The sequence below is a fragment of the Hypanus sabinus genome, chromosome 19 (genome assembly GCF_030144855.1).
Source record: "Hypanus sabinus isolate sHypSab1 chromosome 19, sHypSab1.hap1, whole genome shotgun sequence".
In the NCBI taxonomy this organism is placed as follows: domain Eukaryota; kingdom Metazoa; phylum Chordata; class Chondrichthyes; order Myliobatiformes; family Dasyatidae; genus Hypanus; species Hypanus sabinus.
This window is the reverse complement of record NC_082724.1, coordinates 52969660-52989568: the sequence shown is the minus strand read 5'-3', so window position 1 is coordinate 52989568 and position 19909 is coordinate 52969660. Positions and strand designations below refer to the sequence as shown.

Genomic DNA, 19909 nt, shown 5'->3' with positions numbered 1-19909 from the left:
GGGAATCCTTGTGCACGATTCTCTAAAGGATAATTTACAGGTTGAGTTGGTGGTAAGGAAGGCAAATACAATATTATCATTCATTTTGAAAGTAGGAAAATAATGCCAAACTTTACAAGGCATTGATCAGACCAGACTTGGGGTTTTGTGTCCCTTATGTAAGAAAAGCATTGAGACGGTCCAGAGGAAGTTCACAAGAATAATCCTGGGAATGAAAAGGTTAACATATGAAAAGCGTTTAATGGCTCTGGGCCTGTACTTGGAGTTTAGAAGAATGGGGTGGGGTGGAGGTTTAGAATCTCATTGAAACCTGTCAAATATTGAAAAGCCTAGATAGAGTGGATGTGGTCAGGATGTGTCCTATAGTGGGGGAGTCTAGAACAAGAGGGTCGTCCATTTAGAACAGAGATGAGGAGGAATTTCTTTAGCCAGAAGGTGGTGAGTCTGTGAAATTCATTGGTATAGATGGCTGTCATCGGGTATATTTAAAGCGGAGATTGATAGGTTTTGATTAGTAAGCGTGTCAAAGATTATGGGGAGAAGAGTGTGAGGCTGAGAGGGATAGTAAATCAGCCATGATGGAATGGTGTACTGGACTCCAAAGACCAAATAGCATAATTCTGCTCCTAAGTCTTATAAAATAAATATAACTAATATAACTACAATTAGATTCCAAGTTTTCAGAGCATTCCTTGACCCAGCTTATGACAATTACTATATATTAAGGACAAATCACTACCTTGGAAATAAAGTGCAAGAACAACACATCATCAAGCAACAAGATTGTATCAATTTATTAAACAATTCTATGTAAACCAATGAGTCAGAGGAAACAAGTGGCAAGTATTCAAATCAAATGGCTTAATTTCTCGTCTTTGTGATGAGCTTTTTTAAAAGAAAATTGGCCCATGCTATACAACTCTTGTAGTTTCTCGTCTGAATTACACTTTGCAAAAATACTTAAGAAAGTGGGCAAGAGCCAAAGGTTCATTTACATAGTCTTAAACACTATGTTAAGACCAGTCTGTAGGGAACAAATGGGCTTTGCGGTTACAGCTGGAGGGTACATTAACTTATTCAGAACAAAAATGGGTCCACATCCATGACCCTGCCAGAAAACGGGACACTTCAGAAGATACTAGTTTGATTAAATCCAGGCACCTTAATTCTGAGAAAGTATAGGTGATATTTCTGCAACGCAATCAGAGCACGTAGTAAAGAGAGCCCAGAGTGTGGAAGAGTCTGGACTGCTGGGCAACATTTAGAGGGCAACGCATTTCTTATTTTAAGCAGCTGATGAATTTGAATCGCCAAAATGTTTTTTTTCACAAGATCTTAGAATTGCTTCTCAAACTCTATAGATGCTGCACTGAATTAGTTGACACATGGTGGACAGGAATAATTTATGGGGAAATACCTTCCCTTCCCCTCCAAGTGACACTTCACAAGGTTTTCTGGAGAGAGCATGGACTCACTGCTTGTCCACCAGTATAGCATGCAATGGTTCCAGTACAATGACCATTAAGTTGCCTTTTAAATCCCTCTACTGTTCTACTGAAGGTCACTATGGTGATAGACAAGGTAACGGCTTGTACCTTGCTCTCAAGTCGCTGCAGCGACATTCTTGATTTAAGTGCCTCAGACACAGCATTTACAGCGCAACGCCTTATGATCATTCCTAGCACAGCCTACTTGGTCAAACAGCACCTCCTTTTAAAACCCTCCATTACAATCCCTGGAAGCACTCTGAATGTTGCACCTCTAAAGGGTCCTCCTTACAGAATGATAGCAGCAGTCCTTGTAGCAATACATTTCACCCTACTCATAATCAGTACAAGGATCCAGACACAAGATACTTTATTCGTTTGTTCCCAGTTTTCTTGGAATCCATTTTATTTTGCCAAATATACAAGACGGAACACCACTCCTGCAGTGCTCCTTTTCCATTCACTGCTCGTTCTGCTGGCCGTCTGTGACACTTGATACTGACCCTTGGCCCTTGTTCACATCACTGATGCAAACCCACTGGCCTTCCACTGATTCCTTCCACAAGCTGACCTGTGGAGACAAATTGGTAAAAGCGAGGATCAAAGTTTGAATTAGGCACCAACTCTATCAATAGCACATTATCCTTTCCTAGCTGTGGCACACTGAGTGAGGGGTTCACAGAATGCTGCACATGAACCATCAAAAATTTAATGTTTGACCAAAAAAGTCTGGAAGTTTAAAAAAAATGTCAGTATTACTGACCACGTTGCTGTCTGATTCATGTTAATCCAAAACATTTTCTAATGTCCTTAATGAAATAAACCTAGCATTTAGCCGCTATGCGGTCCTGGCCCAAATCCACATGGTTCATTTCTAACATCCTCTAAACCCCTCACTGTCTTGCAGAGCCAGAGGCCCAGGATCAGTCCTGAACTCCAATACTGCCAGTGTGGAGTCTGCAATATCTCCTTGTGAATGCCATGTTTCCTGCACTTTCCTCCCACATCCCGGTGAACTGCAAGCCAGTACGATAATTGGCCACTGCAAATTGCCAGCAGTGTGCAACTGAGTGGCAGACTCCAGAGGGAGTCTGAGAGAAAAATAAATTGGAATTAGTGCAGGATTAGTGTAAATAGGTAATCAATGTGGATGCAATGGACTGAGGCGCTGTTTCCCTGCTGTATGGTTTTTGACTCGGGAATAGTTGGATTCAGGAAACGGATGCCATCTGAACACCCAATTTAAATGAGAATTTTGCTGACATCAGTCATTTATAGTTCACGATAAACAAGCAAAATGTTAATACACATAGAGAAAGAAGCTCTATACATAGAGCCATTCACAATCTTAAGATGTGTGAAACAGTTTACAGTCCATGAAATAAAGGAAATTCAGCCAGAACTGTTCCATAAACAGTAAATGGAATAATGAACAACATTAACAACAGTGAGGGCCAAACTGTCCCGGGCCATGAGAGGGGCAAAGCGTGCACACGCCCAGTGAATCCACAGCCACTTCCAGGATAGCAGCAACACACTGCGCATGTGGAAGGGCATCCAGGACATCACCAACTGCAGGACAACATCACCTGAATGTGCGGGTGATGCCTCCCTCCCAGATGCGCTGAACAACTTCTACGCTCATTTTGAATCAGAGAATGACATGGCAGCGAGGAAGTCCACCCCTCCTCCAAATGACCAGGTGCTGTGTCTCACCATGCCCGATACGAGGAGAACCCTGTACAGGGTCAACCCACGGAAGGCTGCTGGACCAGACAACATCCCTGGTAGAGTGCTCAGAGGATGTGCAGACCAGCTGGCAGATGTTCTCACTGACATCTTCAACATCTCCCCGAGCAGGGCCATCATTCCAACGTGCTTCAAGGCTGCCACCATCATCCCCGTGCTGAAGAAGTCTTCAGTGTCCTGCCTCAATGATTACCATCCCATTTCACTCACATCCATCATCATGAAGTGTTTTGACAGGCTCGTCATGAAGCACATCAAGACCCTGCTGCCCCCCGCACTGGACCCCCTGCAGTTCGCATACCGTCTCAACCGTTCAACAGACGCCATTGCCATCACCCTCCACCTGGCCCTAACCCACCTGGACAAAAAAAAGACACATACGTTCGGATGCCGTTCATAGACTTCATTTCAGCATTCAACACAAATATCCCTCAGAAACTGATTGGAAAGCTGATTCTACTGGGCCTGAACACTTCCCTCTGCAACTGGATACTAGACTTCCTGATTGGGAGATCTCAGTCAGTCTGGATCAGAAGCAGCATTTCCAACACCATCACACCAAGCACTGGGGCACCCCAGGGATGTGTGCTCAGTCCACTGCTGTTCACTCTGCTGACCCACGACTGTGCTGCAACACACAGCTCGAACCACATCATCAAGTTTGCCGATGACACAACCGAGTCAGCTTACAGAGAGGAGGTGCAGCGGCTAACGGACTGGTGCAGAGCCGACAACCTGTCTCTGAACATGAACAAAAGAGATGATTGTTGACTTCAGGAGGGCATGGAGTGACCACTCTCCACTGAACATTGACGGCTCCTCGGTAGAGATCGTTAAGAGCATCAAATTTCTTGGTGTTCATCTGACGGAGAATCTCACCTGGTCCCTCAACACCAGCTCCATAGCAAAGAAAGCCCAGCAGCGTCTCTATTTTCTGCAAAGGCTGAGGAAAGTCCATCTCCCACTCCCCATCCTCACCACATTCTACAGAGTTTGTACTGAGAGCATCCTGAGCAGCTGCATCACTGCCTGGTTTGGAAATTGCGCCATCTCGGATCGCAAGACCCTGCAGCGGATAGTGAGGTCAGCTGAGAAGATCATCGGGGTCTCTCTTCCCGCCATTACAGACATTTACACTACACGCTGCATCCACAAAGGAAACAGCATTATGAAGGACCCCACACACCCCTCATACAAACTCTTCTCCCTCCTGCCATCTGGGAAAAGGCACCAAAGCATTCGGGCTCTCACGAACAGACTATGTAACAGTTTCTTCCTCCAAGCCATCAGACTCCTCAATACCCAGAGCCTGGACTGACACCTTACTGCCCTATTGTCTTGTTTATTATTTATTGTAATGCCTGCACTGTTTTGTGTACTTTATGCAGTCCTGGGTAGGTCTGTAGTCTAGTGTAGTTTTTTTCTGTGTTGTTTTTACGTAGTTCAGTGTAGTTTTTGAGTTTTTGTATTGTTTCATGTAGCGCCATGGTCCTGAAAAACATTGCCTTGTTTTTACTGCGTACTGTAGCAGCAGTTATGGTCTGTTATGAGTTATGAACAGACCTTATGGACAATGGGGTGCAGAGTTAACCATTCCCCCCCCACCTCCTGAGAACCACGAACTATTGCTGTTGTTATGCTGCTCATGAGAGAGAGATAAAGCCCAGGCAAGAACATTTGCTACAGATAAGAGGGGGAGAGAGACTGTTGATTGTGCCCCTTCCTGGATTATTTACCTTTTACTACAAGGACTTTGCTTTGCTCATTAACATTCCTCAGGAGATAGCAGGAGTGGCCTGATTTGATGGACACAGTCATTCAGAGTTGATGGACAGCTGAGTGGGGATAAAAGACAAGTCTGGAGAGACATGCTTCAGACACACCAGTGGACACTGACTGACACAGAAAGGTGGGGGCTTCAAGATCAAACCAGGAGATCGGTCAGTAAAGCTCACAGTGTTACAGCAGGGCCGGTGGGGACTTGTGTGTGTGTGTACACTCATGCCAGAGTGACAAGTCTACCACAGAAGAACGGTCTAGCGGAAGAACAGAGGGGTCATAACTGAATGGCCACAACGATACGACGGATTAAGAAAGCAACGGAAGGTTTGGCTGCTGTAGTTGTTACATCTCGCTCGCTCTCTCTCTCTCTTCAACGGTTTCAACACAACACCATAACTACTTCAGCATTTATGAACTGAACTCTATACTTTCTTATGACAATTCATTTACCCCTAGACATCAATAGAGCTTGTTTATTATTATTATTATTCCTACACTTCTAGGTTTATTACTGCTAACTTGTTTTATATGTATATTTGCATTTTTGATATTGTATTATGTAGTTTACTAATAAACACCTTTAGTTTGGTACCACCAGACTCCAACGGATTCTTCTTTCTCTGCTGGTCAAACACCCAGTTACAGGGTATGTAACAGGTTGAAATGACAATGAAAAGTGACTTGACTTGATGATACATTTTCGTGACAATGACTTGAGAGGTAAGTATAGTACATCTTTGATTAATACATCATGGAATTTTCTATATCCACATGAAAGATAACATCACCAATAACACAGCATTCTTTAAGTACTGTACTACAAAATTATTGAACCTACAAGGTGAATTCATTCACAGTTAAGCCAGCAAAGGAACTATCCAATATAATAAGCCAAACAGTCCTAATGGAATCCATGTTAAATAAGAATCGGTGCAGAGTTAATTATTGTTGGAAGCTTCAACTGTTGCCAGTGATATTCTCTATCCCCAAAGAAACTCTCCTCAAACTCATATTGATGGATGAGGGAAGATCAACAATTAACTTGCTGTGCTGCTCTCAACAATTTAATAGCTATCCACTGCCCACTTTGAGAAAACACTACTGGCATCTTCCTGGTATCTACAAAAGCAAATCTGAGAAGGAACCACCACCTTTAAGAACTAAAACCTGAAAGAAATGCAGATACATAAAATAGACAGAAGATGTATATGATGTGAAAGGAAACCAGCAGAGAGTGAAATGTTTCCTATAATCAGTGTGTAGCTTCCGTTGGTCATGGTCGACCATGGGTACTGCGCCTCTGGTAGTCACTGGGAGTGATATGGAGATCCGTCTGTTGCCCATGCACTGGGACCCCCTCTCCATGCCGATGACGGGTCCAAAGGAACGACGAGTCGGTACAGTTTGGTGCCAGCAGCATCGCAGGAGTTGCCGTGCCACACAGTCAGCCGCCTTCCGGACTCCGACTCCAGATTTTCCCTCGGGGTTTACTCCCAAAGCCTTTCCCGTGAGCGGGTATAGCCGGAAGGTAGTGGAGGTTTGAAATCAGATATTTCCTTCTCCTAGATGAGCTACCATCCGTGGTTAACGAGCCCCATCTGCCCAGAGTACCAAACATCTATTCCTCAAAATGTGATTGACCACCCTCATCCCTGTCCAGGGTCACCTTGTTTTATGTACAGTATAACCTCAACTTTTTTTCCATCTGTCAGAGACAGAAACTGTTTCAGTGTACTGAGCAAACATTTAGATACTGTGCATGAAACAGATGTTGTAAAGAGCTAGGCTATTAAACAAAATACTGAGTTAAAGCATACAGATGAAAATACCCTTAGCACCAAAGAATTAAATGTGTGATATTGGCAGAATAAAATTGCAGAAACCTAATGTCAGTGGAGTACTCAAAGTATTCCAGTTCAGTGAATTGTAGACAGATTTAGAGACTGTCAAGGATTAAATGACAGGCCTGAGTTGCAATACAAGCATTAATATTATTTATATGATATATGTCAGATCAGTCAGACTGTGCTATGGACCATCATCTAAAATCAAGGTAACAATTTGGTTTAGATCATGAATGACAACTTCCAAGATTAGATTCAAAAGTCAAATCAGTTCAGAGTCCAATTTTAAAACACACTCAATCATTCTATAAATTCTATGGGACAGGCCGGCAATGAATCCAAAGGACAAATATTCTGGGTAGACCATAACAATATTCTCTTAGGAATGGAATAAGAGGTGTGTACAAACTTCTTAAAGAGCTTGACAGTGTAGATGTGAGGAGGACATTTTCCCTGACAGAGGAGCTAAGCATTGTGTGACACAATCTGAGAATACAAGACTGAGAAAAGGAGAAATTTATTTATGCAAAGGGTTATGAACTGATGGAATACTATACCTGGAGGATTAGGAAGCTCAGCCATTTTATTAATTCAAAGCAGAGATCAATAGATTTTATGGGCATTTAGTGAATCACGCAGTGTGAGGATAGTGTTGGGAAATGGCACTAAGTGGAAGATCAGTTATGATATAATCATGGCATTTAGGAGGCTTTCAGATATATACATGAGTACGTGGGTACTGGAAGGATATGAATCACATGCAGGCATAAGAAGTTTAGTTTGACATCATGTTCAGTACAGATACTGCAGGTTGAAGGGCCTGTTCCTGCGTTGTATTGCTTTATGATTTTGATAAATGGTGGAGAAGCCCTGAAGGGCTGGATGGGCCACTGTCGCCCTCTTCATTAATAAATCAAATACAAGCAATGTTACCTTGTTGTCACCTCCAGAGACTGCCAAGATATTCCCAGTGATGGACCAGCTGACGTGCCACACCACATCATTGAACTTGTGCAACAGTTTGTGCGTCCATGTGTTCCCAGCAGGATCATCACAAATCCAGATAAAAACTCGGCCATCCTATGGGGATTAGAAATAATAGAAATGGAATGATATCGACACATGAAGGCTATCTGGCTCATCCTGACTGCACTGACTTGGAAACCGTTATCCTGCTAGCTCTTTCCACACAGCCAGGCAGTTTACATCTAAATACATACCCAATTTCATTTGAAAATCAGTATAGATTCTGTTTTCCAAGCTCACTCAGGGCAAATAATTCTACAACACATCAGTTATTTTTGGCAAGTATTGTAACTCTATGGGGATGAAGGGAGACCTTACAGAGGTGTACAAGATTATGAGGGTATAAATAGGGTGAATGCCTGTAGGCTTTTTTCCCTCAGACTGGGTGAGAATAAACTAGAAGTCAGTCAAAGGGTGAAAGGTGAAATACTTACGGGGAACCTGAAGGGCAATTCAGAGGGTCCTGTGAGTGTGGAATGAGCTGGCAGCAGAAGTGGTTCAATTGTAGAAATTGAGAAAGGTTTGAATAGGTATGTTAATAAGAGGGGCATGGAGGGCTATGTTTCAGGTGCAGGTCGATGAGACTAGGCAAAAAACCATGCTGGTAAGAACCGAAGGGCTTGTTTCTGTGTTCTATGACTCTAATGAAACTTCCCATATCCGATACAGAGAATAAATTCATTCAGGTCATCACTTTTACAGTCAAAGATTTGAATGTGTAAATCAAAATTAGCACCATGATCTGACTTCAAAAATCCTAATGGCAAATTAAAGTATTACAGGATGGAAGATAAATCCACATCAGAAAAGGAGAGATAATACTAAAATACAGCTCAAAGATTTCAAGTGCAATGATAATATTTTAGGCAAAAGCATAAGAACAGCCTTGATTTATGCATACATTTTCAATCACTGCTTCATCCATTCCTTGCTCTAACCAAGGAATTGCTCCATTCTGTGCACTAGTCACATATGGATAAACAATTTTTTATTAGAAATGAAAAAAATAATGAGTCCTCATGCAACTAATCTCTTTCTGCTTGAATTCAAAAAAGGGAAAAAAACATAGTTATCCAAAAAGCATTTACACTCTGTTTCACTGGAAACTAACAGTTTACCTATCACAGAGCACAGTGAGTCTATTCAATCTAAAAGGCCTATGTCAGATCCCAGCCCAGCACATCACACTAACCGATCTTCCATCCTTGGACTCACTTTACCCGTGTGCTGTCGGAGCAGTGCTGCCAGGATAACCAAGGACACGACCCACCCAGTCAACATACTTTTTGTTCCTCTTCCCTCTGGAAGAAGATTCAGGAGCTTGAAGATTTGTACAGCCAGATTTGGGAACAGCTTCTTTCCAACTGTGATAAGACTGCTGAACCTGGATCTGAGCTGTACCTTCCAAATATCCGGACCTGACTTGCACTACCTTACTTTCCCTTTTCTATTTTCTAATTATGATTTATAATTCAAATTTTTATTATATTTACTTTGATTTGTACTTCAGGGAGCGCGAAGTGCAGAATCAAATATCGCTGTGATGATTGTATGCTCTAGTATCAATTGTTTGCTGACAATAAAGTAAAGATCCCAGCAGAACAATCCATCGCTCCTGATCCCCTTTCTCCCTTGTAGCTCTACATCTTATTCTCTCTCACACACCCATCAATGTCCTTTAGGTTCTTTTGCTACTTACCAAGGTAAAGCAGCAATTTATAGTAGCCAATTAACTTGCCAGCAGCCTTTTGGGATATAGCAAATTTCTATAGATGTATGTGGAGAGCATTGTACGTTGCATCACCATATGGTATGGAAGGGCTATTGCACAGGGCCAAGAAAGTTGCAGTGTTTTAAACTCAATCAGCTCCCTCGCGGGCACTAGCCTCCCCACCATTGACGACATCTTCAAAAAGCGATGCCTCAAAATGACAACATTCATCATTAAGGACACCCACAAGCAGGACATGCTCTCTTCTCATTACATCCATCAGGGAGGAGGTACAGAAGCCTGAATACATACACTCAATTTTTTTTGGAACATTTTCCCTTCTGCCATCATATTTCTGAATAGTCCATGAACATGTGAACACGACCTCACTGTTTTTGCTCCCATTTTACAGAGTGAGTGTGAGTGTGTGTGTATTCCAGTTAATTGAGACACATTGTGACCAGTACATTGAAGTAGTGAAACAATTTCATTTTCGCTCAAAGCCTGAATGCTTGAAACCATTGTGAGAACAGTTCTAAATTGTCCTACTGCTCATTTCCTGATATCAATCAGTGACAAAAATCACTGCTTTTTGAACAAAAATGCTTGCAACTGATGCTATTTAAAAATAGTTCGCTTTAAGCACAGTGTAGTGTCTAACAGCCACAAGTTAGAAACTGCTTGGCAACGATTAAGTTGCATAGTGTCCCAAATAAACAAAGGAAATCCCAGCCATTATCCCAATTAGTTATTGTTATTTAAATGTTGTCACAAATGGCCGCTGTCCTGATTAACCAATGGCTCAATTAACTGGAATCCAGTTCAATATATATATATATATGTGTGTGTGTGTGTATATATACGCACGCGCGCGCGCACGCACACGCACACTCATCATGACTTATGTTAGTGATAATAAACTTGATTCTAATTTAAAATGTTGAAGCAAACCAGAGCTCCTTCCTATTCGTGTCTGGTCATTCATATTTGCGCGGTAAATATATGAAGGAACAATGACTTGTCAGTGTACTCAAGACAAATTTATTAAGTACATGCAACTACTCAACAAGTTTCACTAGCTCACTATTAACCTCCATGAACATTCACTCCAAGAAGTGCAATGTGCCCATTCATCCAGCTCTGTACACAAAACAAATAGCAGTTGGATCTACTGTATCTCATTGGACTGACTTGCTCTTTGCTGATGTCCAAGTGGAACTGTACGTCTGTACATCTCAGGTGTATTATGCTTACCTGGGAGCAACTAGCAATTGTACTTGTGGGAAGCCCTATAGATGGAGCCCAGGCAACATCTCGAACCCAGTCACTATGGGCTTCAAGCTTTTGATCCTCTTTCCATTGACCTTCCTCCTCTCTGTGAAAGACAAAAATACGTCACTGAAGCAGAGTATTCTAAAGCATTACGAGAAGCAAAGGTTCACAGAAAATATGTTGTGCACAATTTTCTGGGAGAATTCCTGGGATGTGCAGAATGCTTCAATGTGTAAAACAGCCCAACATGCTACTTTGAATTGTGATGACTAACTTTGACAATGATACTAGTGAGAATTAAGACAGAGCACCAAAGTATTGCCAAGTGCTTGGCTTTGAGGGGTTCTAAATGAGGAAAAATGAGGAAGAATGAGGAAACAATGCCTTAGGAGGAAAATTTCAGGGCCTGAGATCTAGGTGACTGGAGACATAGAAAAAACCAGATGCAATTCAAAGTTCATTCACCCAGATAAATCACTTTGAGAAAGTACTGTCACTAGGTGCATTTATAATATAGAAGCTATGCTGAAGGGAAAAATCAGACAAAAGCAGCTCCCTTTGATGAAGTACAATTCACTGCTGGTAGGGAGAACATAATCTTTCACATGATTTCTATCACCAACACCACAACTGCGACAGTATTGCAGTAATCCTGATGTTACCATAGAAAATGCTTTCCTTTACATAAACCCAGATTTGAAAGAACTTTATCTACATTATAAACACAAGGGTTTCCACAGACGCTGGAGGTCCAGAGCAATATACACAAAATACTGGAAGAACTCAGCAAGTCAGACAGCATCTTATGGAGAGGAATAAACAGTTGATGTTTCAGGCTGAGACTGCTTGTCAGGACTGGAAAAGAAGGGGGAGAAGCCAGAATAAAAAGGTCCGGGAGAGGGGAAGGAGTACAAGCTGATTGGTGATAAGTGAAGACAGGTAAGGACGAAGGTGGGTGGGTGGAGTGGGGAGGATTAAGTGACAAGCTGGGAGGTGATGGGCAGAAGAGGTAAAGGGCTGAAGAAGAGAGAATCTGACAGGAGAGGAGAGAGGACCATGGGAGAAAGGGAAGTAGGAGAAGCTCCAGAGGGAGGTGAGGAGGAGGGAAGGAGTAAAAGTGGAGCCAGAATGGGAAATGGAAAATGAGAGAAGCTGGAAGTTAGAATCAATGTTCAGCCTGTCAGGTTGGAGGCTACCCAGACAGGGTATGTGATGTTGCTCCTCCAACCTGAGTGGCCTCATTATGGCACTAGAGGAGGTCATCGACCAACACGTCAGAATCAAAATGAGAAGTAGAATTAAAATGGGCGGTCACTGGGAAATCCTGCCCATTGTGGCAGAAGGTCCTTGACAAAGCGGCCCCCCAATCCACGTCTGGTCTCACGACAATAGTTGTTTATGCTGAAACATTTCATCTGCCCATCATTATGAAAATCTGACTAACATTTCTACCTATCGAGATTTCTCATGACAACACATACACAAATAACCATGACTGGCAGGAACAAATTATAAACTGCACTAATCAGAATTATTAGTCACAGGTAAATAAATCTATTAGAGTACAGAAGAAAAGTCATACAGTGCTGGTCTAAGGAAACATGAGCTTCTAGGTGACTGCTTTGAGAAGGTAAACTGGTCCATGCACAAAGACTCAACAGCCAGCCTGGATGAGCAGTGCGATCACTTGAGTTGGGTATGATGCTCCCCAAAGGGGTTGTCTATTGGTGGGTCCTCAGGTAGCCATAGAAGTTGATCGAGGATCCACATTGTGTGTGACTTTGTTTGATGTGGGCAGGCTGATGCATAAGCAGCCACCACACAGTCCTTGGCAGACTGAGGTCAGGGTCCAGTGGCATGACAGGGAACCTTCCACTGCTGGTGTGATGTGTCTTCATCTTCTACCAGCTCCACTTCTCAGGTCTTGGTTGGATTGCTCTTTATCTGGAAACTTCTTAACCTTATCGGCATGGATGACCCCAACAGGAGCTAAGCACCAGACAGCATCACTTTCAGGATCTCAGTAGATGAGTATGTCCCTACCATCACATACATGTTTTATCAGGAAGTGTGTTGAGGACTGTGTACCACAAAAGACAATCTGGGTGATTCGAAACCAAAAACTATGGATGAACAGGGAGACTCACTCGCTTCTGAAGTCTAAGTCAGCAGCATTCAAATTAGGTGTCCCTGATGTTTTCAAGAAACGAAGATATGATCTCTGAAGCTATCAGAGATAGTATCAGTCCAAAATCTAGTGTCAGTTATGCCGTCAGCTGCAGCAGAGTTTACATTTTGGGTTACAAAATGAAGTCGGGCTGCATTGCTGACAACAGCACATCCTTTCTAGATGAGCTTTTGAACAGAAGTGAATGGGTATGTCACTACCCACTTTCCAGTCTCAAATGCACCTGAATTTACAGATACAAAAATAGTTGTTCGGAGGTTGAACCCCCAAACAGCATCTGGCCCAGATGGTGTCCTGGCCGTGTGCTTAGATCCCCTGTAGATCAGCTGACAGGGGTATTTGCAGACTATTTTTTACCTCTCTTTGCCTCAGACTGTGGTTCCCTCCTGGTTTAAGACAACCACTATCATCCCAGTACCCAAGAAAAATAAGATAACGTTGCTTAATGACCACAGCCCAGTGCCTCTGACATCTACCATCATGAAATGCTCATGGTATGCATCAACTCTAACTTTCCAGACAACCTTGACTCACTGCAATATGCCTACTGCTGAAATCGGTTAAAGCAGACACAATCTCTCTAGCCCTACACTCATCCCTGGAGCATCTGGGCAAAACAGACATTTACATTAGACTACTGTTTATTGATTATAGTTCGAGGGGGTGAACATCCACGGCATGTCCTAGTCTAGCCACATTGATGTCACAGCCAAGAAAGCTCACCAACACCTCTACTTCCTCAGGAGGCTCAAGAAATTTGGCATGTCCTTACCAATTATTATTGAGGCACCATAAAAAGCATCGTATTTGGATGCAGAACGACTTGATATGGGCCAATGGCTCTGCATGTGACCACAGGAAACCGCAGAGTTGTGGACTCCACTCAGCACAGACCACCCCGTCCTTCAATGAACACTGAGTATACATCTCGCTGCCTCAGTAAAGCAGCCAATGTAATCAAAATACTCTACCCAACATGAACATTCTCTCTGCCCATCGGGCAGAGGATACAAAAGTCCGAAAGCATGTATTACTAGGCTCAAGGACATCGCTTTGTTGTAAAGCATTTGAATGGACCTCTTGTACCATCTTGTACTTTTCCTCACTTTCTAGGGCTCAACAATTTATGTTTTTGATATTAATTAATTTTAGTTCTGCTTTTCTTTTTGTATTTGCACAAATTGCCGTCCTTTGCTCATTGGATGTTTGTAAGTCTGTGTAGTTCTTTATTGATTCTATTGTGTTTCTTTGTATCTACTGTGGATACCTGCAAGAAAATGAATCTCAGGGTGTTATGTGGTGATACACATAGCATATACGTTGTTATTAGATTTACTTTGAACTTTTATAAGATGGAACTTGACCTCACAATTTACCTCGTTACAATCTTGTACTTCATCATTTATCTAAACTGTACTTTTTCGGTAGCTTTTACACTTTATTCCGCATTGTTATTATTTTACCTTATTTTGCCTCAATGCACTGTGTAATGATTTCAAGACAAGCTTTTCACTGTATCTTGCTGCATGTGACAATAATAAATCAATACCAATAGAAAGATAATTACAACAAAATTTCCTCCAACTTGCATGTCAACCCCACATGGAATCAAACTAGCTATTGCAGAATCAAACTAGTGTAAGTGTTGTGTTAGGGTGGATAGAGAAGTAAACTACAGTGATCTGTTTAAATATCAAGAAGTGAAACATTGTCACTTGCTGCACAACTCATCAGAAACCTTATTTAAAGTGTAAAGTACAGTGCTGATGCAAAAAGTTAATTTTCATGGCATTTCAGACATATTTATTTCTCCTTGTAACTTCAAGTAATTTTTTAATGTATTGCACTTTATTACTGCTGCGAAACAAGTTTCACGGCCTATGTCGGTAATAATAAACCCAATTCTGATTCTTATTCTGAATACTTGTGACACTAAACGTGAACTTGAAAAGATGGCTATAACCCATTTCACAGCCAAGGTGGTAGCAAGTCAAACATGGAGAGGCAGAATGCATTCATACATTCCTGGTCACAGCAAAGTATTACTTGCAGCTTTATAAAGGCTTTAATGCCCGCTTTCCTTCTGTAGCTTAGTATGTGATTCTGATACTGTTGTGGAACTGAACCTTAGAAATCAAAGGTTCTCAGGTTCCATCTCAGACCTCTGCTGTCAGATGGATTCCCTCAGGTCTCATGCCATAAGACACAGGGGAAGAATTAGGTCACTCAGCCCATTGAGTCTGTTCTGCGATTCCACACCTCCGATTTTCAACATGTCCCCCATTTAGAAAATAAGCTACGTCTTTATTTCTTCTACCAAAGTGCATGACCATACAGTTCCCTACACTATATTCCATCTGCCACTTTTTTGCCCATCCTCCCAATCAGTGCAAGTCCTTCTGCCGACTTCCTGCTTCCTCAACACCACCTGCCCACCACCTATCTTTGTATCATCCACAGTCTTGGCTATAAAGCCAACCATTCAACTCATTCAAGATAACGTGAAAAGAAGCAGTCCTAGCATCGACCCCTGGAACACCACTAGTCACTGACAACCAATCAGAGAAGGCCCCCTTTTATACCCACTCTTTACCTCCTGCCATCAGCCAATCTTCTATCCATGCTACCATCCATCCTGCAATACCATGCGCTCTTATTCTATTAAGCAGCTTCATGTGTGGCACCTTGTCAAAGGGTTTCTGAAAATCCAAGTATACAACTTCCACTGACTCTCATTTGTCTACCCTGCTTGTTATTTCCTCAAAGAATTCCAACAAATTTGTCAGGCAAGATTTCCCCTTAAGGAAACCATGCTGACTAGTTTATCATGTGCCTCCAAGTACCCCAAAATCTCATCCTTGATAATGGACTCCAACATCTTCTTAGCCTCTGAAGTCAGAGCAACGTACTTTAGGTTCATCTATTTCTTTGTACCCCAGTACTACTCCAGTGTCATTTTCTAGCAATTCGAAATCCATTCCTTCCTCTCTTTTACTCTTTATATCAATGAAAAAAACTTTGATATTATTGGCTAGCTTACCTTCACTTTTCATCTTTTCTCTCCTTATGGCTTTTGGAGTTGCCTTCTGTTCATTTTTTAAATCTTCCCAATCCTCTAACTTCCCACTAAAGTTTTGCTTTATCAACTACTCTCTTCTCTTTGACTTACCTTGTCACTATTGATGAGTATCAATTAGAAAACTTCTTCCATCTTTGGGATATATTTATCCTGCATCTTCCAAAACGCTCACAGAAACTACAAGCATTGCTGTTCTGCCGCCATCCTAGCTAGTGTTCCCTTCCAATCAACTTTGGCTAGCTCCTCTCTCATGCCTCTAATTTCCTTTGCTCTACTGTAATACTGATACATGTGACCTTAGCACTCCCTCTCAAACTGCACGGTGAATTCTATAATATTATGATCACTGCCTCCTAAGGGTTTACCAAATTCATCTGGTAAGTGGGAGGCATTTAAAAGTGAGATTACAAGAGTCAGTGATTCCCAGCAGATGCTAAATTTAGGGAGCCTTGGTTGCTGTTATGAAATTAGATAACATGGGTATATTTTCACTAGACTGTAGGACGCTAAAGTGTGACTTATGTAGGTTTATAAAACTATGAAAGCAGAAATAGGACAGACAGTCATTTTCCCAGGGGAAGGACAGTCTAGAACTAAAGGGTAAAGGCTTAAGATGAGAGGAGAGCAATTTAAAGAAAATCTCATGAGCGAATATTCCTGTTTTTACACAGAGGATCACGGTTACTTGGTATGACCTGCTGTGGAGATGGTAAAGGCAGATACAATTACAACACCTAAAAGACATTTGGACAAGTATGTGATGGGAAAGGAGTAGAGGGATATGGGCTTAAAATAGCCAAATAAGTTATCATAGACAGGCATCATGTTCAACATGGAGGCGAACTTGGCCAAAGGGGCAATCCTTATGCTGTATGATTCCTTAACAGGAGAAGTAGGTGACAAATGAACAGGTGAAACAGAGCTCTCACAGAGCATCAAATCTTATACAAAAACACTTCCAAGCTCTTGATCACTATAATACAAATGATAAACTACAGGTTTCAAAAACTTACACACTTTTCCTGCTTGTTTTAGCACGTGAGTGTTGCTGCACTGCACCCCAAGATCCTTAAGTTTTGAGGCTCATCTCAGTCTTGTGCTAGGTTAGATGATATTTTCCAGGCCTCAGAGAACAAAATGGAGGAGTCCACCATCCTTAATCTTGTTATTTGTTTTTAATTCTTAATTTGTCCAATGCTGGCACTTCATTTATATACTTCGAGCACATTCTTCTCTCTTCTTTTTGCCCCCACCCATCTCTCACAGATGAAATTCCTCATTTTGTAAAGTTACATTTAGCTGTCCAGAAAGAAGTTATTTCTGAGTTTGCAAAATTCACAAAAAAAAACTTACTTCCAAATTTTGACCAGGTTGTCACAGCCTCCTGACACAAATCTCTTGATGTAGTTTGGTTTCTGTCCCGAAGGCTGGTCTATAAGGCTACCTGGTAAAACTGCAGGAGCCCAACTGACAGCATTGCAACCAATCTGTAAGGGAAGAAAAGCAAAGACTGAATGCAAAAATCATGATTCCTACCACTCATCAGGCCCAGAAACAAAAAGATTCGCAGAATAATGATCTGAATTGTGACACCATTTAACCTGGCCTGAATGGACATGTGGCTAACTCCATGAATCACATCAGAATACATGAATACTGCAAATCACTTAGACTCATAAATATGACTCAAATTGTGAATTTCATTGTGATAAAGAAATCATTTTGTACACTCAAGTGGTTTTGGCTTGCGTTAATCAATTGCTACAAATATTGACCTCTGCATCAGTCAATCAAATAAAAACAAGAGGTATAGTTTCTTACCGTGTGTGCATTGCTGATTTTCTTCATTTCCCACTGACCATCACCCGTGTACGAAAGCACTGAGATTGCACCGTCTGAGCTACCACATGCAAGAATCAACCCAAACTCATGCGGTGCCCAGCATAAAGAGTTGACTGCAAAAAGAAACAAACCACTGTTGGTTCTGGGAGATACATAAGAAAACCGAATGGGTCACCAGGCTCTTCAAGTATGCCCTGCATTCAATATAATCCTGCCTGCTCTGCCCCATGTTTCATCTCCTCTTCTATTCATTCCCCATAATCTTAATTTCCTTAATCTTTTAAAAATGTGTCTATCTTCTACTTCAATATGCCCAGTGACCAAACCTCCAAAACCCTTGAGGGTAGAGAATTAGTGATTTGCCACTCTCTGTAAGAAATTCCTACAAACTTCACTTTTCAAAGATGGACCTCTTACATGTCCTGGCACTGGAGTTTATTCCATTTGAAGAAACAGCCCAACATCCACCCGACCACAACCAGTTAAGACCTTATATGCCTCAATAAGCTAACCCCTCATTCTTGTAAACACCAAATAATATACATTCAGTGGTCACTTTATTAGGTACACCTGTCCACCTTAATGCAAGTATCTAATAAGTCAATCACGTGGCAGCAACTCAATACATAAAAGCAGGCAGACATGGTCAAGACGTTCAGTTGTTGTTAAGACTAAGGGGAATGGGGAACAAAAGTACTCTTAAGTGACTTTGACCATGGAATGATTGTTGGGCGTCAGATGGTGCAGTTTGAGTATCTTACAATCTGCTGATCCCAGAGTTTACAAGGAATGATGCAAAGAGAAACCATCCAGTGAACAGGAGTTCTATGGGTGAAAAGCACCTTGTTAATGAGAGGCTAGACTGGTTCAAGCTGATAGGAAGGTGATATTAACTCAAATAACCACCTGGTGTGCGCAGGAGCATCTCTGAACGCACAACACGTCGAACATTCAAATGGATGGATTACTGTAGCAGAAGCCCATGAAAATACACTCAGTGGCCACTTTATTAGGTACAGGAGCTACTGGGCAACTAGGTGTATATTCTTTGGTACTTGACAGACCAGGGGAAATAGTGCACAGTACCCAGGTGTGGCCCCACCAACAAATATAACAATATTTCCTTATTTATGATCTCTGATCCTCTTGCCACATAACAAATTGCAACTTATACTCAAAACACCCAGATCACTCTATATTTTGCTCATCTGCAAACTTTCTCTGCATTTCTGTACACTGGCTATGGCTGGCAACAGGACATCAAAACAATTTTAAGAAGCCAAGGACAGCATCTAAGAGCATTTTTGAAGCCTCCTAGAATATCTACATTCTCAATGGTGGTAGAACTAGTACAAAAATGAAATGGAGTAAAAAGGATCAGCCATGACTGAATGGCGGAGCAGATTCGATGGACAAAACTCTGCTCTTATGTTTTATGGTCTTATAAATGCAAAAGCCAAAGCTGAAATAACTGTGTTCAGCTACAAGAGCCAAGTGGATGAGCTCACTCGGTAAGATCACTGCCTAAGATCCCCACTATCACAGAAGTTTGTCAAGAAAAGGACAAATTAAACCCAGCTACAGTGATTTATCAGCTAAGTGATGGAATTTGTCATGAACAGTACCTATCAAAATGTACTTATCAATAACCTGTTTGAAGATGATCAGTTCAAATTTCATTAGGACAACTTGGTTCAAACCTCGTCATAGCTTTGGTCCAAATGAAGGCCAAAGATCTGGATTCCAAAGATGATGCGTCAGCGAATGCTCTTTAAATTTACAATATTTTCCCAGGTGTGGTTTTATGGAGCTCTGGTAAAATTACAGTCAACAGCTCAAAGAAAATATTCTCCTCTTTAGAGTCACAACATTCAAAAAAGTTATGGCAATTAGAGGTCAATCATGCTGGCACTAAGATCTTGCTCATCT

The 19909-nt window shown here is 41.7% G+C and overlaps 1 protein-coding gene across 1 annotated transcript in view; it reads right to left on the bottom strand.

The window, feature by feature from the left end:
• Nucleotides 1–769: 769 nt before the first annotated feature.
• sec13 (SEC13 homolog, nuclear pore and COPII coat complex component) overlaps nucleotides 770–19909 on the bottom strand; it is an 80069-nt gene continuing 60929 nt past the window's right edge. The window contains exons 5-9 of the mRNA XM_059944421.1: nucleotides 17960–18093; nucleotides 17492–17625; nucleotides 10854–10974; nucleotides 7796–7942; nucleotides 770–2058 (exon numbers count right to left, since the gene is read on the bottom strand). Of these exons, the coding sequence (XP_059800404.1) occupies nucleotides 1948–2058; nucleotides 7796–7942; nucleotides 10854–10974; nucleotides 17492–17625; nucleotides 17960–18093 (647 nt within the window). The 3' untranslated portion in view covers nucleotides 770–1947. The remainder of the gene's footprint in view (nucleotides 2059–7795; nucleotides 7943–10853; nucleotides 10975–17491; nucleotides 17626–17959; nucleotides 18094–19909) is intronic.